Source organism: Glycine max, chromosome 20 (genome assembly GCF_000004515.6).
Source record: "Glycine max cultivar Williams 82 chromosome 20, Glycine_max_v4.0, whole genome shotgun sequence".
Lineage (NCBI taxonomy): Eukaryota > Viridiplantae > Streptophyta > Magnoliopsida > Fabales > Fabaceae > Glycine > Glycine max.
Genome location: NC_038256.2, coordinates 46,516,473 through 46,539,590, shown reverse-complemented (window position 1 = coordinate 46,539,590; position 23,118 = coordinate 46,516,473). Strand labels below are relative to the sequence as shown.

General features: G+C 32.6%; 4 protein-coding genes across 9 annotated transcripts; 1 reads left to right on the top strand and 3 right to left on the bottom strand.

Moving 5' to 3' along the window:
• The first annotated feature begins 4,235 nt into the window (after nt 1-4,235).
• On the top strand, nt 4,236-7,159 carry LOC100785823 (increased DNA methylation 2). Of its 3 annotated transcripts, XM_006606445.4 has the most exons (4): nt 4,236-4,693; nt 4,892-5,983; nt 6,507-6,598; nt 6,693-7,159. In XM_006606445.4, exons 1-4 carry the CDS (start codon nt 4,624-4,626, stop codon nt 6,732-6,734), a joined length of 1,296 nt encoding a protein of 431 aa, XP_006606508.1. In that variant the 5' UTR covers nt 4,236-4,623; the 3' UTR covers nt 6,735-7,159. The 3 variants fall into 3 exon arrangements, with proteins under 3 accessions (XP_006606508.1, XP_003555597.2, XP_006606509.1); XM_003555549.5 differs by having other exon boundaries at nt 4,239-4,693; nt 6,507-7,155; XM_006606446.4 differs by having other exon boundaries at nt 4,243-4,693; nt 4,789-5,983; nt 6,507-7,152.
• A 2,517-nt stretch (nt 7,160-9,676) lies between these two features.
• On the bottom strand, nt 9,677-10,468 carry NF-YC15 (nuclear factor Y transcription factor). Its single transcript, XM_014772617.3, has one exon. The coding sequence runs from the start codon at nt 10,466-10,468 to the stop codon at nt 9,677-9,679; it is 792 nt and encodes a 263-aa protein (XP_014628103.1).
• A 2,847-nt stretch (nt 10,469-13,315) lies between these two features.
• Nucleotides 13,316-15,970, bottom strand: LOC100784753 (signal peptidase complex subunit 3A). 3 transcript variants are annotated; one of them, XM_006606443.4, is made up of 5 exons: nt 15,777-15,970; nt 14,517-14,579; nt 13,979-14,032; nt 13,689-13,775; nt 13,316-13,590 (listed from the first exon to the last, which is right to left on the bottom strand). In XM_006606443.4, the coding sequence occupies exons 1-5, from the start codon at nt 15,786-15,788 to the stop codon at nt 13,576-13,578; spliced, it is 231 nt and encodes a 76-aa protein (XP_006606506.1). In that variant the 5' UTR covers nt 15,789-15,970; the 3' UTR covers nt 13,316-13,575. The 3 variants fall into 3 exon arrangements, with proteins under 3 accessions (XP_006606506.1, XP_014627773.1, XP_014627774.1); XM_014772287.3 differs by having other exon boundaries at nt 13,316-13,595; nt 15,777-15,969; XM_014772288.3 differs by having other exon boundaries at nt 13,316-13,595; nt 15,695-15,968.
• A 3,245-nt stretch (nt 15,971-19,215) lies between these two features.
• Nucleotides 19,216-22,151, bottom strand: LOC100779743 (heavy metal-associated isoprenylated plant protein 34). 2 transcript variants are annotated; one of them, XM_003556453.5, is made up of 3 exons: nt 21,650-22,151; nt 21,415-21,490; nt 19,216-21,087 (listed from the first exon to the last, which is right to left on the bottom strand). In XM_003556453.5, exons 1-3 carry the CDS (start codon nt 21,677-21,679, stop codon nt 19,601-19,603), a joined length of 1,593 nt encoding a protein of 530 aa, XP_003556501.1. In that variant the 5' UTR covers nt 21,680-22,151; the 3' UTR covers nt 19,216-19,600. The 2 variants fall into 2 exon arrangements, with proteins under 2 accessions (XP_003556501.1, XP_006606505.1); XM_006606442.4 differs by having other exon boundaries at nt 21,655-21,786.
• Nucleotides 22,152-23,118: the final 967 nt, after the last annotated feature.

The window sequence follows — 23,118 nt, the reverse complement described above, 5'->3', positions numbered from 1 at the left end:
TAATATAAATACTAATCAACCCTAATTCTGAGGAGAGTAAAACTAGCACAAAATACCCATCCCAATACTAGTCAACGAAGTGTAAATTCCAGTTCTCCAAAGCTGCATGGGCACACGTGAATCATGTCCCCCACCAAGCACCAACCGAGTCAAAGGCTTCGACCATTCAAGCAAGCTCTTATATTGCTCACCCACTGCACAAAACTGACATGAAAAGCTGGATCTTTTTGGGACAGCCACGACCAAGATATAAAGACAACATCATGATTCATGAACCAATCCAACACTGTATCATTAAAAAGGAAATATAGCGTTGCGCAACTTCTTGACCGAAAACAGAACCACGCACCAAATTGTCTGCCACCACACCCTTGCGTTCAACAGAATGCCTTTGAGTTGCTTCTATCATCGGTGAATGCTACATGGATACATTGTTTTTTTAAACAATCAGGACAGAAAGTGAAGTGCCGCTAAAGTTGGCCTTAGACGGTCCTCTTCTTATCTAATATGGCAATATGACATGGTTAGGAGTAAAAATAAAGTTAGATCATTTAACTTACATCAGACATAGATCAGATCAAGATTTTTCAGAAAATAAATTAATCTAAGATTTTTATTAAAATCTATTTAGTTTAAAAAGGTTTTTTTTTTTACCGAACAGGTTAACTTATTTAAAAAGATAAATAAATATTTATTATATTATTATTATTATAAATTTGTTATATTTCATTAAACCTTGCATCTATTATCTTTTTAAATTTAAAATTTGTTGATCTACATAAAAAGTCAACCTAAAAGGCGAAAACTTATGATCAGTGTTATGAAAGTCGATTTAATCGAAAATACTAGATCAGAGGTTCAGTGGGTCATTTACTGACCTAGTATATATGTTAATTAAAAAAATATAATATATCTAACAAAACATGATCAATTCATATTTTTATACTTCAAAACTAAATTCATTATCATAATCAAACTATAAATATTATATAATCATTATTATAAATTATTTTATGGGTATTATCATTAAATAACTAAAAAAATTCTTATTATCCATGACTAAATATAAAAGTTATTAGATAACCATAAATAAACCCGGTAAAGATGTATAAAGCGTATAAATATTACATTATATCATAATTTATATGATAATAATTAGCTATTATATATTGTTATCAAAAGAAATAATAATAATAATATTATAGGAGCATATTACATGTCATTCAATAATTAATTATTAACAATTTAACATGTTATAAGAATGGGAAAGAAAAACTTATTGACCAAGTCAAACTAAGTCAACTCGGTCCGGACTACCTGACCAAGTCAAACCATGTTACTTGCCTTGCCTTTTCGGTCTTAACCAAACCATCCTAGACACCAAGTTCCAATCTAATTGGTCGGATCAGTTTAGTTTTAATAACTATGCCTATAATTAACTTTATTGACAAATAAAATTATGTCTTGTTTAAAAGTCTTATTACAAAATATATTTTAATTTAGTTATGAATGTTATATTAAATCTTAAAAATATATTTTTATTGTATAAACAAGTTAAATTCAATTCTTATAAAGTCTAACATATTTTAACTTTTATGTTAATGTTAAATTATTACAAAATAAATTTCATTTGTGTAGAAACAAGCACTAATTTAAAAAAGACATTTGACAAAAAAAAATCATACCCATACCATGTATTTTTGAAAAAAAAAAATGGTTTTCACATGTTTTGATTGTTTGATGTGTGAGGAATTCATTACAAACACGCACTAATTTAACTAAATTAAAATATGATATAATAAAATTATATAAACCCTTGGTGAATAATTGCTCCTCGACTAGACACAGATGAAGCCACAATAATATACGTAGATAGCCTTGAAAAATCAAAAGATGCCAGACAAGATAATTAGTACTTAGGGTGTTAAATTTTGACATGAGAATATACTAATAGGAATTGTGAGTTGTGATTACTTGCAAAGTATGAATGATAGACCGTAACTTTTTTTTTTTTATTTTAAATTAAACATACTTTTTATAGTGCAGTAAAAAAACATACTTTTTTATATTAAATAATGATAAAACGGGAAAGTATTCTTAGTACTATCGAGTAAGACATGATATTAAGATTATGGTTAAATAATATTTTTGTCTCTAGATGTGTAATTCGCTGATAAATACGTTTTTGAAAGATGAAAATATAAAATTTAGTCTTCAAAAGTGTAAAAAGTGCGACAAATATATCCAATCGTTAAAACTCGTCCGCCACCATTAATAAAATAGGTTGCGTGACACAGAGGGACGAATTTGTCACTACTGAAATAATTGTCAACGTGGTCATCTCTAATTGTCAGCATAAGGACATATTTGTCATATAATATTTTTTTACTTTTCGTCTTTTCACTCCGTTGACAAATGCGTCCCTAAAAGATTAAAATACAAAATTTAGTCTCCGAAAATGTAAAAAGTGTGACAAATATATTCGGACGTTAATAATAGATTGTGACTAATTATTATAATTTTTAAAAAATTATAATTATTGTGAAAAAAAGTTGAGAGAGCTATACCACACCAGTAAGTGTATGTTTCTGTAATGTAATTTTTAAGTTTCATCAACGGTTGAAACATACATAAAATATTATCAATGGAAGTGAATTTTTATTGTTGTGGTGAATTCTTCTTACTTTTCTTCAACTATAAAAAAAATAATCATTTGGTTGTTAACTCTTGAATAAATGCTATCAACACAAAAAAAAAAGAAATTTTACTGTAAAACGATAAGAAAACCATTGTTTTTGTTTAGTCAAACACTATTTATTTATTTATTTATAAATTTTCATAATAAAATATGAATGTTGGTTAGTATATGCAATGATATCAAAATACAAATTATAATAAAAATTTGTTGATTTTTATTTTTTTTAAATCATACACAATTATTTTTTATTAATTGATCATTTAAAAAATCATTTCAAAGGAGGTGGGAGTTTTTTTATAAATTAAAAGTGTCATTGCAATTATAATTTTCCCTAAAAATTATTCATGAATTTAATTTAACTATAATGTTAGACAATAAACATTTTTTACTTGAACCTTTCATCAAGCATGAAAGTGTAAAAAAATTATTTATAGTTTATAAAATGAGTATTCTTTTTTCTTTTATACTCAATTTAATTTACAAGTTTGTTGAAAAAAAATTGTCGCAATTATTATAAATTTTTTCAAATTATAATAATTAGTCACAATCTACTATTAACGTTTGGATATATTTGTTGTACTTTTTACACTTTCAGGGACTAAATTTTGTATTTTCATTTTTCAGGACACATTTGTCAGCGGAGTGTGAAGACGAAAAATAAAAAAAATTTATATTAAAAATATGTCTTTATGCTGACAGTTAGATATAACCACGTTGACAATCATTTTACTGATAAATTTATTCCTCTGTACCTCGTAGGCTGTTTTATTAACGGTGACGGACCGAAGTTAACGACTACATATATTTGTCGCACTTTTTACACTTTCGAGGATTAGATTTTTGTATTTTCATCCTTCAAGGATGCATTTATCAACGAATTACACATTTAAAAATAAAAGTGATTATTTACCCTAAGATTATTATTAAAGACCTAACTTGCCTTTAAGCGTATTAAATTTTTCTAAAAAAAGATACCCACTAAACAAAGATGAAAAAGAAAATTAAATTCATATTCATAAAAAAAAAAGATGAGAGTTAACTTCATATCATTAATTGCTTATATCAATTTACATTAACTTCAAATTTAATATACTAAAGTAACATGTCGAGGAAGGGATGAGTTGTAAATTGTACTAATATATTTGGAAGTTATAACTGCTATCCATGAAAACTTATAGGTGAATGTTTATACTTAGATTTAAACCTACTTCATTTAGTAGTATTTACTACGTAATTTTTATTTATCGAAGATATTTTTGTATCTATTTACTCCAAATTTATTTGCCATCCATCTGCTAGATAACACAAATGAAATGCAAAGTTTATAATACAAGGATCTCCCAATGTAATATTTTTTTTATATAATAGTATGTAAAATTATCATACAAATTGTTGATATAACTTATTATAATTCTTTTTTTATTCAAATTGAAAAAATATATTCCTGTATAATCTTTGTAAAACTATCATATAAGTTACTTATCTCACATAAGATATAACGTTGGTCTAATGATAAAAAAAAAAATATTACAAGTTTGAGTCCTCAACTAACAAAATAAGAATACTAATGATTAATATTATTGATATGAAAAAGTTACTTATCTCACAAAATATCCTCTCTAAACTCAATCAAATATAAGAACCTATCCTATATCGGTTGAAGTGAAAGTAATTATATGGATAACTATTACTCAGCAGTATAAATATAATTTGAGAGAAATTTGTAAAAATTATTATTTTGTTAAAAACAAAAAACAAAAAAATTAGTAGTTTGTATTAATTAATGAAAAGGGTGAGTAACCCTCCAAGAGTGGGGTGCATGCAAGTTGCACCGTGCCCAAGCCCAAATTGAGTTGAGGCAGCCCCAATTGCAATAGCAGCAACGTTGCACGCTCTGTGTCTCTTAACTCCTTCGTTCCTTCTCTATGCTATGCCTATCCATGTCACTCTGTGAATCTGAGTGTCACTACCAGCGCCATTGGATTGCGTCTTCAGGTGAATCTGAGTGTCTCTTAACTCTCCTTCCCTTTCTATTTTAATCTTCAAAATTTTTGTTGCATTACAATTTCACTCTTCAAAACAAATTGCAGGTCCATTTTTACGTTATTTACGCAATGACCCCGGTCAGGGTCAATGTATAAATACTCTAAATAATCGTGCACGACTCAAATTTTGTTGCATTACAAATTGCAGCTCCATTTTTGGTGACATCAACCAAATCACTTAAAAATCGTGAGCTCCTAGGTTCGAGCTTCGTTGGTTGCTGCCATTGTAAAAAAACAAAAGAGAGAGAGAGAGAGAGAGAGAGAGAAAAACCGAGTGTTGTTGTATTTTGTTCGATGGTTTCTGAGGCTGACCTAGAAAACGACGATCGATGTTTTTTACTGTACTTCATCATGGGAACCTACTTGGGCCCCGACATCAAAGGCGAAGCCACCAAAAAATCAATCTTGCAAAGAGTTGCGGAGGGGCTTCCTCCTTACACATTGGAGCAACTAACTCATTCTTGCATCGAAGTGGTGGAATTGGAGCGTGTCTACTATTACATTCTCAGGAACACTGATAAATCACTCATCCTCAACTTAACCTCTTTGCGCCGTTTCTTCCATGGCCAAGCACAGGGTGGAGATGGAAATGGAAACAACAATTACCCTCAATTTCCTGAGTTGTTCCCTCCTGGGTTTCATCCTCAGTACCGCTTAAAAAACAAGCACAAAGTTATTGATAATGTTGTGTTTATTAATAACCCTGATAGCTTCTATATTAGGTCTGAGGATGTTGAGAGGTTCAAGAGGCTGAGTGGTGTGCAGGAGTTGCATGTGGACAGAGATGTTGCCAGGTTGCAATTGGGTACTTGTTTTGATAACAACAATCGTGTTCCGAGTAACAGTACCATTTCAGAGGGGAAGGTTGAGCCTGATGGTAATGTTGAGTCCTGTGGTGGTGCTGGTTCTTCTGAGCTTCAGGATCGTGTGAATGTTGTTGCATCCACGAGTGACGGCACCACGTGTCGTGGTGGCGGTACTAATGTGATGTATGATTTCATGGATACTGAAGATGATGAGAGTGATCCTGATAAGGTTGGGCCGGCTATGTTGTTCCTTCCTTCGCGGCCTTCTAAGAAGGAATGGTCTGATATTGTGGCTGCTACCAAGAATGGTTTTGCATTGACCGGAACTGTGGCTATGGGGGGGATTGGGCCAACCATGGGGCTTGTGGACATTGGAGAGTGTGAAGATGCGTACCTGTTTCGCTTGTCTCTTCCAGGAGTGAAGAGGGATGAAAGTAAGTTTCTTGTTCAGTGAATCAGTGTCAATTGCAAAGGATTCATCTATAATATAATTGCCATTCATTTAACTCAGATTCTGAGGTTTTATGCCATATGTACCTGCTGCCTGCGTTTTAGGAATGTCTCATTGGTGTTTATGTTGTAAATTTTTCTGCTAAAAGATTATGATTGATGAAATAAAGTTATTCAAAGTTCCATGCCGGCTGAAAAGGAATCTATATATATAAAGGGGTCCACTTGTTTTTTTCTTTAGAAGGAATCTACACTTTTGGAAGCTTATTATATTCATTTTTTGTAATTGTATGTTTTTGGCTATGGTCAATGACACTTTTAAATGTGGTAACCAATGCTTATGTATGCCAACTTGGCCCTAAAAATATATTTTTTGTTGCTAATCCTACTGTTGTTTGGGGGGGGAGGACTGGGAGTAACAACTCTTTTAATTGTTTCTGCACATGGTGCCTCAGAGATCTCACTACTGAGTGATTACTAAAGTACTGCTTGAATTTATGACTGCAGGGGAATTCAGCTGTGAGGTTGGCACTGATGGTAAAGTGTTGATATCTGGAGTAACTACAACCGGAGAGAATACTGTATCCCGGTACTCTCAGGTATTTGAAATGCAAACTCAGAACCTTTGTCCACCGGGCCGATTCTCCATCTCATTCCAGCTGCCTGGCCCTGTTGATCCACATCAATTTTCAGGTAATTTTGGCACTGATGGGATTCTTGAAGGAATTGTCATGAAAGGGAAATGTACATGATGGCAAAGTTCTGTCCAATTAGAGTCCTTCCATTTATTCCACCACACCAGGCACCGACGAAGGTTACTATAAATTGATGCAAAATGTCAAATGGATGTGGTTTTGTTTTGAGTGATAATATCCTGTATAGTGTCTACCTTTTTCTTATTTATTTTGAAATTTAGTGATGCACATGCTCAGATGACTCTGACATTCTCTTCGTGTTAAAGTGATCATGCCAGTATTAATTAATCCATTTTATGGACATATGTGGGAGTGCTTCGCAGATGAATATATTCAATTCTTTTGAAAAATCAGTAGGATGATTTTAACCTTGGGCTGACTGACCCTGCTACTTTAACACAACTTTTCTCCATTTATTTTTGTCATCATTTTCATCCAACTTTAAATGTGTTATACATTGTTGCAGGTGGCTTGTATGCCCCACATACATGCACAATCCTTTCATCCGCAATTATCGTTGTCTATTTACCTATTCATGTAGGAGTCTTTCTACTTCTCTTTTGTTCAATTTAGAAGTCTCCATTGAGATGGGTCATTAACGACCATCCAACGATCCTTGTAAAGCATTTTGGGTAGGTGTGTGTGACTCCTAAGATGAATTGGGTAATGGTAAAACTCGAGTGTGTTGCTCTCTTTGGGTCATCAATGACCATCCAATACTCCTTTTGTAGTTCTGTCTTGCTTTCTTTGGGTCCCCTGTCCCTATTTACCATAGAAAAAGGAGTGGATACGTATTTATTTAAAATTTTAATCAGTATAACATACCATGAGCTACTTATAAGTTATAATATCTTCAGATTTTTTTAAGTGAACTTTTTAGTCTTTATTCCTAACGCTCATTTCCATTCTGATCCTTACATAAAAAGTTTTCAAATTGGTTGCAAACATGATGCCAACTTGATGTACTTGTTATACATGTATAATGGAAGCTGAAATGATAGACTTATATGGTTAAATTTTCATTTTTGTCGTTATGTGTGACATTCATTTTTTATTTGAACCTATACATAGTGTTTTTTTTTCCATATGATCCCTAGATGGATGTTTTAAATCTGTTCATATACATAAGATTGATTTGCGGTTGAAGATGGAAGAGAACTTGTAAGTTGTTCTCCATATCTAATACCATGATGTTTTTAATGGACAGGTTAAAATAGAAGTCATGTTTTTTTACTTTTATTTTTAAACTTTATAATATCAATACAATCAGAATAGTTAGACGAGTTTTAAAATTTTGACTCATTCATTTTTTAGACATCAAATATCTGAGTTGAAATTTATTTTTAGTTAAATTACTCATTAGTTTTACGATTCATACTTTTTTAGTTTCTATAGTTTGAAAGTAATTTTTTTAGTCTCTATAGTTTATATTTTAATTCTCTAGTCCTTATATTTTAAAAATGATCTTTATAGTCTTTATAGTTTGTATTTTAATTATTTTTTAGTCCCTATAATTTGTATTTTAATTATCTTTTAGTCCTTATTATAAAAAAATATAAAAATAATTAGTTACAAATTAGTTATAAATTATAATTATTTTTTATTATAAATTATCTTGCGATAAATTAATTGCAAATTACTTATTAATATTTTTTGTAGTTAATTGTAATTGATAATATTACTGATATTTTGATAGTGAGGACTAAAAGGAAATTAAAATATAAAGTATATGAACTAAAAAAATCACTTTCTATAGGGATTAAAAGAAAATTAAAATACAAATTATAAGAACTAAAAAAATTACTTTCAATTTATAGAAGAGAATTAAAATGTAAACTAGAGAAATTAAAAGAGAATTAAAATATAAACTATAGGAACTAAAAAAGAATTAAAATGTAAATTATAAGAACTAAAAAGATACAAATTGTGAAACTATAGAGAACATGAGTAATTAAACCTTTATTTTTTGTTACTTTTATGTTAATTTTATGCCCTTGTGTGTGTGTGTGTCGCGCATGCATGTTAAGGTCTTCTCTAACCATCAATCAAATTAATCTCTTTCAGGGTATGAAAAAACACTAAAATGAATTGTCTCTTTCAATCAAGTTTTTTTTTCTTCCTAGTTTTATACCTTATATTATAATTGTATCATGTCATAACTATTAAAACTTGTAACATTTACTATGTCTCATGTCATGTTCGTGCTTTTTAGGGTGCTTTCTAGTGTAAGTTTTTATACGAGTTCACACAGAAAAGGGGAGTCATAGAACTGCAGTTATAATGACAGTAGAGGAAAAGTCACCACGGCTCATATATAAAAGAAAAGACAGAAAATGATGAAAGGACTGCCTAAGCTTAAGCATAATTCTCGAGTATTCTCGACTAACGGGTAAGAATCACAATAATAATAAAAAAAAGGACCAAGGGGAAAACACTACACTAATTAAGTCCATTTCATTGCATTATCACAAAAGGACACGAGGGAGAAAGAAAATGTTCAATCATAACTCCACTTATTCGTGTTCAAGTGTTCAACACAAGACAGTACAGTTGTTAATAACAAAGCTAAATGCTGATGCTTCCGCCCAACGTACAAAAATATCATATTTCTAATAGAGTTTAATTCCTATGTATTTTCAGTGTAAAATTGTAAATTTTTACTGTTAACTTTTTTATAGATCGGTGCCAATATTATTTACCCTCTCTAATAATGCAAAGTGAGGTTGGAATAACTGAAGCAAAATTATAATGCAATATGAGACCAGCACCGGCCGCAACTGTAACATCTAGAGCTAATAGTTAATAAATCATAAACCATTATTGGTAATTAATTTGTATACTTGCGATACATTAAGAATCTCTATAACAGAAAATACGAAATTCCATAAAGAAAATGATGGAAATAAAATTTCAAAAACTGCAGAATTAAATTTTACTATGATGTACTAAAATAGTGCCAAAGATCCTTCAAATAGTAAGTAGCTACTGATCTGGAGATGACTGTTGTTGCTCTGGTGGTGGTGGTGGTAGTAGTTGTGGCCACATTTGTGGTGCCATGTTGTAGGGATGAGACTGTTGAGCATACGGGTCCATCACAGGCTTATTACCCATCATGACACCAGCAGCTCCAACTTGCTGTGCATGTTGAGGTGGAATATAGCAATATGGAAGTGCCTCAGCAGGCCCAGTAACAGGCACAGTTCCTCTTGGCATTGATGCAAGCACTTCATCTTTCAAGTCCTCCCTAGGCACAATGTCAACCAAGAAATCAAAGATATCAGTTCTTGTGATGGCTGCTGCAATATCATTCTTTTGAAGTGTTCTCCTTTTGTTCTCTTCAGTGTGATTCCAAGACCGCAAGGTTAACTCCAGTATGAACATTTCACATGCCCTCGCAAATATGACCGGCGCCTCGGCTGATATCATTCTGACATCCTCATCAGCCTTCATAATCTTCTTGATCCTCGCCAAGGGGAGGCTGTGGTTCTTGAAATCGGTCACCTTCTTAATTTCTTGATATTGGTTTGCCCAAAAGGCTTGGAGCCGCTGCTGCAGCTGCTGCTGTTGTTGCTGATAAGCAAGTTGATGTTGTCCTAGCTGAGTTGCGGCTGGTTGACCAGTGGATTGAATGGTTCCAGGTGATGCAACAACCATTCCAGGTGAACCTGTTATATGGCTTGCCTGGTATGGATTAGAACCATAAGGAAGTTGAGGTCCATTTCCAACAATCCCCATAGATGGATTCTGCCCATGTCCATGCCCTTGATTATCCATCCCTGCTTCATGTCAAAAAATCAAACAAATCAATGCCTACACTTCACATGTCACCAAAACAATAACATACACATGCAAACAAAATGCATGTTTGGATAACCATTCCAACCTTCTAAAACTACGTTCAAAATAAGAGATTGAAAGAGTATCATTCTCCAAGAGTATATTGAACGTCCAGAACGCGCGATTTTTCAAACATGCGCAACAATGTACATGCTATCAAAGGTGAAATGACAATACACACAAAACCAGATTCTTTAGGGAGGGAGGGGGATACTAGAGCTGGAGGTAAGAAAAGAAGGCACACCCTTTTCTCTTTATGCATTAAACACAACAAGTAAACAACTATATATCAAATTCATCAGTAGATCTTGATCTTAACACAATTCAACTACATATTTAGAAGTATATCTGTTCACAAGTTTACGGGGCGCATAACATCCATCACAGGACAATGCTATATATATTTCATGGCCACAAGTACTCATCCCAATTCCCGGGTTTGGATTTTGATCGTAACAAGATAGATAACGACACAGTTTCACTACACCTAGATGCATTAAAAAAAATTACGTAGAAATGCCTATTCCTATAGCTAGAGTTGCTACCTTCTCTAAGAGGTGATGCTTTGTTATGCAAATATTAAGAATCTGTAAAGGATTGAAAAATGAAAATAAAAGGGAAAGGAGAAAGACAAAATGATCAGAAATTCTCTATTAGTGTTTCACAGATCTATTTATTATGCACGAGTTTTAGTACACCAGAAACACATTTTGGAATTTTTCCGTACGGTGACAGATCCAAATCTTTTTATAGGGGACAAAAAAATTAGGGTTTCATAAGAATATATGAAAAAACAGAGCTTTCGTAACGATTGATGATGTTTTCTTGGAACGAACGGGCAAGTACCAAAAAAGATGAGTGCGATCTGTTTGGACTTTTATTGCAATAACTAACTCTTTATTCATTTGCCCCAACAGTTATTTTTTTTCGTTTATACTATATAAGAAATCGGATTTGGTTCATTACTAAGTTAAATTAATAAAAGAAATGTTAGTGTCACTCACGTTAATATTCTCTCTTCCTAACACTCTTTCTATTTCTATGATTGACTAGAAATATTAAAAACAATCAATTTTGTTATGTGTCATTTCTTAGTTAACAATTTGTTTTCCAATTTCTCTTAATTTAGAAGTAAAACCCACAAAAGTTAATAATTTTTAATAAATTTTAACTAATTATAAAGAATTTGTTAGAAAAAGAATATTAGAGAAAATGTCAGTAGCATTCTTCTTAAATCAAATATATTTCTCATTTTGTGTTATATAAAATTTTCTCAGACTTAATTATCAATTTAATCTTAAATTCTTAAAAATAAATTAACTTGATCTCTAAATTTTTAAAAATTTCAATTTGATTCTCAAATTCTTAAAAATGGATTAGTTTGATTCTCAAATTTTTAAGAATTTAAGAACTAAATTAATTCATTTTTAAAAATTTGAAGATCAAATTGAATTTTTTAAAAAAAATTAAAAATCAAATTGATTCGTTTATAAAAACTTGAAAATTAAATTGAACTTTTTAAAAATTTGAGGTCAAATTGAATCATTTAAAATAATTTGGACACTTTAAAAAATTTAAGCCTATAAAAAATTTATATTTTTGGTTTAAAAAAAGTTATATTTTTAATGTAATTATATATGTACACTTTAACATTATAAACATTTTGTTAACATATATAATTTTTCTATATCTTTTACCTCCTGTCACACTATATCATGTATCTTAAACTTCTTTCTCTTTTTTTTTTTCTTGTTCTCTCCCAAAATGTCAATAATATCATGCATAATTTTCCTTTTCACTTCTATGAGTAATGATTCTCGTCGAGTTTGTCTACTCAGTGTTCTCCTAAATTTGTGATTGATTACATACTTAATTGTAGTTAATTTTACTTCATAAGTAGTTAAAAATAATATTTTTTTTCAAGTATCCAGTAATAAATATTCAGTCAAGTGTAATTATTTGCTTAAATTTTAATTATTTCTTGACCATTTTAATTATTATATATCAGCTTTAAACGACAAATATAAAAGTAAAAAGATAATATATCAACAAGTTATTTGTCTAAATGAAACAAATATTGTGTTCAAGCCTTATGATAAAAATAACATGGCTTAAAAATAAAATCTTACTAAAAGTAATTAACCTAATTCCCTATAAAAATTAGTCATAGATAAAATCGATAAATATTTTGCACCAATATCATCATTCAAAAATTTCTCATCATCTAAACGTTTTAGAACAGGTAAATGATTTGCACTGGTTTTGTGAAAAAATTATATGGGCAAATATGATTTTTGAATTTTCTACGAATGATTACGAAGAAGGGGGTGCCTTTGTTTACGGCCAAGAAAATACGCCATAAATAAAAAATATTTTCATAGAATCAAAATATTCAATAGACTATATATAAAAAAATATATTCAATAGCCTGTCACCAAAAAAATATGCAATAGCCAAAGAATTTCAACTATTAAAGGATCACTTAGGTGTATAACGGTAAAAGAATTAAAATGACTGTTAGTGACATTCCTCTGGACACTTTCTTTCTAACACTGTATGACTCTATATATGAATTGTTAAAATTTATTGAAAAATTTTAATTTTATGTGAGTTTCACTTCTAAAATTGGAAAGAAAATAATTAAATGAGAAGCATAATCTCCCTGTGATTGGTGGTTTCCAATTAATTCCAACTAATCATAGAAAGATAATATCACTAACATTCCTTAAAAAAAATAAAGAAAATGTTCGGTCCAACGCAAGAGAACACAATAACACGCTGAAATTTTTCATAATACTCCAACTATTTTCATTTTAACTTTTGCCAAACTTTTCCCAAATTGCAATTTTTTGGCTAACCTTTTCCCAACATAATACTCCAACTAATCATAGAAAAGGTTAAAGTTACATCAATATCAATACATTAACAAATGCAAGCTTCGTCTGTATTCCTCGGGCAATCGATACCCTGGCATGACTATTTTGTCAGCGAACATTTTGCCAGTCTTGGGCATAACATGCCAGTGCATTGTCAAATTAAATTCTTTACCGCGCAAATTGCTTCCATAGACACGGAAAAAAAAAAAGAAGGGAAAACTAAGGCATAAAGAAATCTGAAGCATTTATGCTAGCAATTGCATCCTTGAAGAGTTTTGTACCTGATCAATGAAGCGGTACTTATTGGATGTATGAATCCAAAACTTAGCATGATCTTTTGAAGGAATTATACCATCCCACAGCGATATCTATAAATTGGCATCCTAAAAGCATAAGCAACAGCTACGAGATACCATATAGCAAAGCTTGAAATGTAGGAGAAAGATGCAACACAACATGCAATAATGAAGCGCAAAGGACCATGGCTTCCTTTTGTTCTCCCCCTTTTGAAATGGACCTCAAATTATTTAAATATCAAAGCTAAGATGCAAACAAACAGATCAAATCAAACCTGATTCAAGGGTTTCTTAGGGGTTTCATACTCAGCAGCTAAAAATACAAAAACCTGCAAGCATATAAAAAGATATTAAACTAAGTCCCAAGGCGGCCCTGAACTTCATAATTTTTTAGAATAAGTGATCTGAAAACAGGATTCCTGTAAGTCACATGCAAGTATCACATCAAGCAGTTCCAGTGGTTTTATTGAAATGTATACTACTGTATAAAGCATAAAAAATGAAAAAATGAAAATAATAGCAAGGTTATAAATTTTAGGATATGAAGCAAGATATAACTGTAGGCAAGGTACCATGAACATAAAGAATGAAGGAAGTTATTAAGATGGGGAAGATCAAAGGAAGAGAACACAAAATTAACAGTACATTAAGACATGCTTCATAACTCTAGTAAAATATTTTAAATCTCATTCATCCTGCATCCAATCTTCCCAATTTAGTTCCTACAGCATCCACACTTTCAGGACGCAAAGAGGGATATAAACAAAAAACTAGTATTGATCACAATGAATCATGGAAATTCAAGTCAAGAACCTGTTTTGTGTTCCATGTGAAAAGAGACTGCAAATTTGCTGATATATTCATTGTCATGCTGACCTGAAATAATAGAAAAGCTTTTCCTAATAGATTGAAATAGGAATTTAGATGGTTTTGAATATCAGAAAGACATAAAAAACAGGTGGTCTATGGCACAATATGATAAAAGATCATACGCAGTATGAAATTCGTAGCACATGCAGATAAACATATACGCATGAGACATGTGTATAGGTTACATGGTAAGCACTAGATCTTTTCAATGGAAAATAGCACATCAATGATTAATTATTTTGTCATGCCTGGCCACTGAAAAATTAATTTTCAATGGCCAGAACCATCCAATGCTTAAAATTATCTTGGCAGTGTTCTTGAATAGTTTCCGTTCAAGTATTCAAGAGAATCACTTGTACATTGTATGCAAAATATGGATATTCATCAGGTATCCAAATAAAATACCTAAAAGGGATTTTGGAGACTTTAATGCAAGCTCTTTACCAGTTTTAAATTTGAATGGATATTTTGGTTAAAAAAGTTAATGAATTAAAGCATTAAAGTCAGGTGGTCTATGACACATTAACAACACTGAAACTCTATTTGTGTCATTGTTTTCATGAGCAATTCCACTACTGAAAGACAATGAATGCAAATCTTGTGAAAAAATACCCATTTACAAATATGTCAAACTTTGAAGATGCTATATACCCATTCTTTAGCTGCCATCACATTCAAATTATAATCCCTTAAATGCCCTAAACAACCCAAGCAGAATCTGTCAAATGACTGTTTACAAGTAAAGTTGACAGTCACATAAACAGAAATGCCAAATACGCAAACAGAATCTTCAGTGTATGACATACATTTCCAATAGTTTCCCTTTTAACCATGTGTTGTTGCAACAAAAAAATCATAAAAGTTTTTTTCCCCTATAAGAAAAGAAGAGATTATCAATCAAACCAAGCATTTCCATGTGATTTTGCGATAATGCCATTCCATGGTCATACTGCATTTTCTTAAAAAAATAAAATTATCCCACATTCTATTCTATCTCAGACAGAGCCCAATCATGAATCCCAAAGAGATTGCATTAAAAGCAGCAGAAAAGAAAGAAAAAAAAAACAAATAATATTAGAATTTGAAAAAAGAAAAAAAGAAAAAGAAATAATTAGAAAGACCTCGTCGTCGCCGTTGGGGTGTTTATGAAACCAATACAGAGACAAGATGAAATGATGTTAGGTTAAGGAATGAGAGGATTACAGATCTGAACATGCAGAAAGGGAGTGGGGGAATTGAGGTTGTCGGAGAGAGAAGCCATGGCGGCCAGAAGGGTTATGGCGAAGGTTAACAAAGCATTAGCTCTCTCTGGCTGCTACTATCCAGAAGCAGAAGCAACTCTAGTACTCTCTCCCTCCCACACGTCCACTCTTCTTCGCTAAATTTTAACAAATTAAAAATTAATTGTACAAAACTTATTTATTCACATTAAATTATAAAATTCAACCGTCTAACTCAATTAATACAACCGCATGACTTCTAATCCCTGTTTGATTCCTAAGGATCAAAAGAAAATCATAAAAACAATTGTTGATTCCAAACAAAGTTCCTATTTTAAACATAATATTTTATACTAATGTCATGCTAAACGAAAATTATAATAATTTCGGAAATTTTATTTTAAATTCTAAAAAGTAATTTATATATATATATATATATATATATATAGACATGTTTTTTTTAGTTTTTTTTTAATATATGTGTGTCATATTGACAAAAAAGAACCATCAGTTGGATAAAATTTATATATCAATGTTAGGTTGACAAAAAATAAAGAGTGTTTTGACTTAAAATTATTCTTATAAGTAGTGTCTTTAATTTCTTGGCTAATACTATCAGGGACATAAAAATACTAACTAAGAAAATTAAAAACATTTTTTTAGCCAAATAGTATGTTATATATAAAATTAAAAATACTTAATGCCTATTTTCAAGTAAATAAAAATATTTAACCAAATGTATTCAATGTTTGATAAGTCCTTAATTACAAAGGCATGATTGTAGGAACCTAATTTTATTATTTTTTAAAAGGTAATTTGCTTTTTAAATATAACACATAGACTTCTTTTGTATACAATTTTGCATGAACACAGTCCTCAGATGTGTAATTTTTTGTATAAAAGTTTAAAATATAGCAAAATAATTAATAATATTAGCGTTTATTTTAAAATCTATGTTGAAGCTATTTAAATATTATGTTAAACTTTTTTATCTAATATACGTGTATTATTTCCAGCATTACTTTAATAGTTAATACATTGCTAGGCTTGTAAAGTTGTAAAGCAGAATAGAAGAATATGTTCAGCATCAGCTGTTAATATATGGGCTAACCGGTTGATATTTTCCCTGTATCGGATCAGAAAGCCCACTAGGTCGGGTGGTTTCGGCCAGGTATTGGATGAAGGGAATTGCTATTAGCATTACACTTTTGCTGTTAGCACTACCCACGTGGGTGTCTTTTAGCTATATTCCCAAATTGCCCCTTGGATGGAAACATCACAGAAATGTGTTTCCATTACATAAATGGGGGTGAAAAAAATCAAAACACGATGAAAACACTTGCACAACAAAATTGTGTTTCCGTTATGTTTTTGATTTTTTTACCCCATATATGTAATAGAAACACATTTTTGTTGCATGCTTGAAACTTTTCAAAATGGAATCGTATTTTTGTTATTCCATTTTTTTTTGTTTTTTTATGAAACAAAAATGTAATTCTGTTTCATGAAAATTCCCACACCCTTCCCTTTCCCCTACCCCTAAAGAGCGATTAGGTTGAAATAAAATAAAGGATACCTAACTAGCTTGTTATCCTAGAACAAAAATTTGGAACCAGACACACAACACACTCATATTTGTTTTTGGATTTGGGTTGGGTGGGGGTCACAGGGGAGGGGTGGCGACACGGTTTGGGGGTGATGCGAGGGAGGGTGCCAACACTTGTGTTCTATATCTGGACTGGGATGGAGGAGATAGTTTTGGATCTATGGAGAAGGCAAGGGGGTGTGAGGATTTGGTGAGTGGGCAAAAGAGAAATTTCCCAAGGTTGATATTGCTAATAGCAAGGATTGGTATTGGGAATAGTAGTTCCCTTTGATGAAAATGTTAATTAAAAAGTAAATAGAACTGAAACGGATTAATCGTTTATAACAAATCCTGCTGATCCCGGAAATCATCCCACCAAAACTGAAATAAACAATCCGAATATCAATTGCTCCTGGAAAATTCTAAGTTCAACAAAAGGCTTACACGTTGCTATTGCGCAGGGATTTGTTATCAACAATAATTAATTTGAGGGTTGCTGCAGGTACTTACGTGTTAAACAAAAAGGCTTCACCAATCACTAAACATAACGATTTTGATGGTGGCACCTCAATGTTTCCTTATTAACAATTGAGGATGAGATTTTTGAAGTGGGCAATAAGAGAGGAGGAGTACAGATACGCAGGGTCTAAAGCAAATAGTTTCGTTTAGAATTGAAATGAAAGGAGAAATGAGTACTCCACGTCAATTCGTGTGTTTAGTACAAATTTCTATTCGCACTTAACAACATTTTCCATCCAAAAACAGATAGCTAAATAGGTCTAATTACAATTGTTAAGATTAATATCGTTTTAAAATTTTGAATTTAGGCTTAACTTAATTCTAAAAACTAAATTATGAGGTAAAAATTATCTCTTATTTACTCATACACTATTTTAACCAGATTACTGGTTTATATAAAAAATCTCTACCACTATCTGCATCCTTTTATTATAATTATTTTTCTTTCCTCTCCTTTCATGGATCCTCAGCTCTTTCATTCTTTTACTTTGTTTTCTTGGTTTAACCAGAAAGTTAATACTTTACGCACTATGTATCATTGATATCCCACACTAGTAGATGCTTTGCTATCAATCTGAGAAACCATTAATACTGTACACAATATCCTGAATTAAACTTTGATTGAAAGTTAATGGTACAAGTACAAGCCGTCGAAGACAACTATAGAATATTTGTTAATTCGTTGGCATATAGTAGCTCGCAGATAAAGCCAAAATACAATTATTAATCAAAAAGAAAAAAAGCCAAATGCAATTTTCAGTTTTAAAAAAAATCAAAAAGTTAATTAAAAGTGTTTGTTAAAAATACATTTATTCTTATTTTCATTTGTTTGAAAACACAAATGCTGATTTAAAAAACAAAATATAAAACATTTCAAAGAATGCATAAACAAAAAAAGTTTTCACCTCGTGGGCCGTGGTCCCACAAATCCCTTGCTCTGCCATAGATCGATGGAGGTATAAAAGTTTAAGAGGTGTAGTTGGCACTTCTGTAGTTCTGTTCCCAACCCCCAAAAAAAGAGGGGAGGAAAAAAAAAGAAGAAACAGCAGGTAAAGAGGTAAGTAAGGAGCGTGTGTGGAAGTTGGAACTAACTTTTAAGTGGAGTGTGTGATTTTTTTCCTGCTCAAAGCATTTGGCAACATCTTATATTTTATTGAGGAATGTGAATGACTGAAGCATAATGCAACAAAAAAGCTATATTGGGCAACAACTAATTGTTTGAATAGAGATGCCTAAAACATAGTCCTAGTAATTTAGAGTATTATATTCTAGTAATTAGAAGTTAGAAGAAAAAAAAAATAGTTTACAGAGCACACAATTGAAGTTGAACTTAAGTATTGAATATTGTGACCAACATGTGTGAAAAGAACATATTTGGCCAATAGTAAAGCCAACAGAATCTAGAGCATTGAATTTTACAGGGAGCATGGCTCCATTTAATTTGAGCAAATTAAAGGCCATGTGAAAGAGTCTGTCATCGCCTTGCACTGGCAGCAGCATGTCCTACTCATCGGGTTGTTTTCAAGCAGGACCGGACCAAAATAAAACAAACAGCACATGATATCCCTAATAGTCCTAAAATGTTGCACATTTTTCTAGCACTAGGACAAAATTTAATGAACCCCCCAAATAAAAGAAAGAAGACTACAAACAAATAGTAGAAAAACCTAATTAAAACAAACTAGTCACCACTAATAAATAATTTACATGATACTGCAGCTCTCAGTGTTCTCATCACTGAAAACGTGCGTGATAGGATCCGCCATTGGGTGTGAAGGCATTGGTGGGGGTGGAAAGTAGTTCATAGATGGGTCTTGGTGTGGGTGTGGCCTTCCATACATCATGTGTGGTGGGTACACGTTCATGTTTGCTTGCATTTGTTGTTGTTGTTGTTGTTTCATCATCATGGCCATTAGTTGCTGTTGTTGCTGCTGCTGCATGTTGTAAGGGTTGGGTTGTTGCATTTGCATCTGCATGCCTTGGTAGTAACCACCGTTCATCGCGGCGGCCGTGGCTGCCGGTAATCCTTGCACCGCCGGCATATTGATGTTCATATTCCTCATATGGTCCATTGGGCCCATCTGATTCATTGGACCTCTCTGACCCATTGGGCCCATCTGACCCATGTGGTGACCCACATTACCATTATTGCTACCATGACCCTTGTCATTATTGTTTTTACCATTACTGCCACCCTTGCCATTTTTACCTTTGGTAGGAGGGATATCAAAATCTTGGAAGTCAAAGTCAATTTTGTCGAATTTACCTCCATCTTTCTTTCCTTTGTTGTTGTTTTTATTCTTGCTTGTTGTTGTGTCGGCTGAACCTCCACCTCCGCCTCCCTTCTTGTTCTTTTTTCCTAAGCCTAGGAACCGAACTAGGAAGCCACCACCATTTTTGCCTTTGGAGTTCTTTTTCTTGTTACCATTGTTATGATTATTATCTCCACCCTTTTGCTTTCCACCTTTGTTCTTTTGACCACCATCTCCATTGCCCTTTATTTCATTTTTACCCTCGCTGAAGCTGAAGTTTCCACCTTTGCCCTTCATTTGTATAGGCAGATCAATGACCTCACCCTTCTTGACACCCCCATTCCCTTTATGGCCGTTCATGGAAGGCCCATTCATCATTCCACCAGGCCCATGTGGCCCACGCCCGTTCCCCATCTGGGCCATCATAGCCATCATCTTGTTATGTTGCATAGGATGCCCCTGCTGCCCATGGCCATGACCATGACCATGACCATGACCATGACCATACTCTTCCTCTTCATCCTCTTCATCAAAATCATCTTCAAACTCATCATAGTCATCATCAAATTCATCAAAATCACTCTCATCAAGTTCATCTTCAGATAAGTTGAAGTCGACAGATTTCTGATTCTTGGGGGGTACTTTTGACCCTCCATTAGCACTTTGGAAGTGTGCTAGTTGACCACCACCTTTCTGAGCACCACCCTTGTGATTCTGAGACTTATTGTCCTTGCTACCCCCTTTGGTGTTATCTATGTGCAAGTTCTTGAACTGAGGGTAGGTGGGGTAGTTTTGGTTGTACATCATGCCTCTCTGGCCACCCCAAAGTTCGGCATGCTTCCCTGACCTCTTCAGCTTTTTTATCAGTTTAGCTGGATCTACATGCCCTGACACCATCACCTTCCCTCGCTCCGCATCTATGTTCACAGAATACACCCCTGCACAACAATTACTCCCATTATGCTTAACCACAAAAAAACTACTAATCTGTCAAATCTTAAATCTAATTCTCCTGATCTTTGCTTACAAAAACAGAAACAATACTAAAATATCATACAACAAGGTAAAGTTGGAAGCTTTGTACCAGTCAAGTTAGATTCTTGCAATATATAATGCAAATAAACATCAAAATAAATGAAAACCATGGGGATAATTTAAGTGACATGGTAAAGTTGAGATATATGAAGCAAATTAACATCAAATGGGAATTTTTAAAAAGAAAAAAAAAAAGCAAAAGGGAGGGTGGTGGGTAGAGATGTACGTACCATCAATTTTCTGCAGGATTTTCTTTACTTTCTGTTCACAGCCATCGCAGTGGATATTGACCTTGAGAAGGCAATTCTACATGAAAAATAAAAACACAACACAGATCGGTTAGCATAAGTTCGGAACAGTGCCCCCATAAACAGAGTAGCAAAAGTAGAAACCAGATTTGTCTTTATTAACTAATTTAATTAACTTATGAACACAAGACTGAAATTAGCAGTAACAAGTGTGCACCTGACTTTTCATCATGTCTTGTTTACTCATCCTTGCTATCCGCTGGTTCACGCACACAGCTTAGAGATGTGAGTTAAGTAGAGAACAAACAGCGAGAGACTAGAGTGTAGAGGATAGAGAATTGTTTGTTTTTTTAGAGAGAGTAAACTAAAGGGTATTGTTGGTACGCATTGGACACTTCAATATTTGTTCCTTTGCTCAAGTATCCGTACTGTTTTAGGCTCAGTCTCACACGTACAACAAAGTCACATTTTTAGAGAGAAAGAGATAAGAGTGAAGAGAGAAGGTGATTGCGGAAGATGCAAGGTAATAAACAGCTTGGAACTAGGATAGCTTCTTCTCTATGACACTTAGAGTTGGCTTTATGTTTTATGGTTTATATATATAAAAGAAACTCGTGAAGCTTTCAAAGTGGTCTCACTGACAGCTTAATACTGCCATTGTTGCACCTAAATAATTAGGAGCAACTATCTTTTTTAATATCTGTTTTCTTTTTCTAAAAATGACAGCATGACTTACTTTGACACCCCTATATTTTAACTTATTCAGCCCATCACCTTCGGGGTCGGCCCTGTTCCATTGGGCCTATAAACAACTTCATGTATATAGTAAATGAAGTAATTTTTTTTTCAAAAAATAGTAATATTTAAATTCTCAAAAAATAAGCTCATAAGTCATAAGCTATTCATGCCTTCAAATCAATTGTTTAATGAAATAATTACAAAATTGATCAAAAGAAAACGACTTAAAAAATAGAGCTGTAATAACTTGTGTAGCGTGCATGTGACCTTGCGTGAAGGCAGAATGAACACTCTTAAGTCCCAATCAACTTCACTGGCTGGCTCATTTAGAAAGATTGTCAATATGTATGGACTACTTGAGGAATTCAATTCTTCAAAGGGACAATTTGGGCTGTATATTACGTTATAATTTGTAAGTGGAATCAAATTCTTTATGAGGTCACACAATTGCATTCAATTTTCATGTGAAACTTGGATCATGTTATTATGGCTGTGGGGTGTCTGGCATGTTATTCAAAAATGTTTTGTTTCTCTTTTTGTTTGTTTACCTTGTAATGATTATTAAATTATTACTTTTTTGTAACGTATAGCTGTTCATACAAGTTAGTAGTGTGTTGTTTATCGATATAAATAAAACTGTGCAATAAGAACATGCTTTGGAGACTCACAATGGAAGCAAGACAGCAAGGACCAAAGACTTGTCAGTCAAGGTTAAATAGTCATTCCGAAATTTAAAGACGAGATTTGGGTTTGTGTGTAAAAGCAAGGAACACAGGGACCTCTCAAAACCCATCCCGATGGTACTGACATATAATAAAGCCAATGACTAAACTCTAAAATAATGCACAATTTTTTTAAAGTAGGAGAACACTGAACAATGATCTTCTGCGAGTTTGGACCCTGCTTTTGCAACCAAAATCATTGTTTGTCTTCATTAAAAGTCCAACC

Bases quoted from the DNA above. Each gene is read 5' to 3' on its own strand.
- LOC100779743 (XM_003556453.5), bottom strand. From the start codon at position 21,679: ATGAGTAAACAAGACATGATGAAAAGTCAG. The intron at 21,491-21,649 runs GTGCACACTTGT...TTTTTCATGTAG, and splicing joins AAGACATGATGAAAAGTCAG to AATTGCCTTCTCAAGGTCAA. The intron at 21,088-21,414 runs GTACGTACATCT...ATTGTTGTGCAG, and splicing joins AATCCTGCAGAAAATTGATG to GGGTGTATTCTGTGAACATA.
- NF-YC15 (XM_014772617.3), bottom strand. From the start codon at position 10,468: ATGGATAATCAAGGGCATGGACATGGGCAGAATCCATCTATGGGGATT.
- LOC100785823 (XM_003555549.5), top strand. From the start codon at position 4,624: ATGCTATGCCTATCCATGTCACTCTGTGAATCTGAGTGTCACTACCAG. The intron at 4,694-4,891 runs GTGAATCTGAGT...TACAAATTGCAG, and splicing joins CCATTGGATTGCGTCTTCAG to CTCCATTTTTGGTGACATCA. The intron at 5,984-6,506 runs GTAAGTTTCTTG...TTATGACTGCAG, and splicing joins AGGAGTGAAGAGGGATGAAA to GGGAATTCAGCTGTGAGGTT.
- LOC100784753 (XM_014772287.3), bottom strand. The intron at 13,776-13,978 runs GTTTGATTTGAT...GCCAATTTATAG, and splicing joins CTAAGAAACCCTTGAATCAG to ATATCGCTGTGGGATGGTAT. The intron at 13,596-13,688 runs GTACAAAACTCT...TTCCGTGTCTAT, and splicing joins AGTACCGCTTCATTGATCAG to GGAAGCAATTTGCGCGGTAA.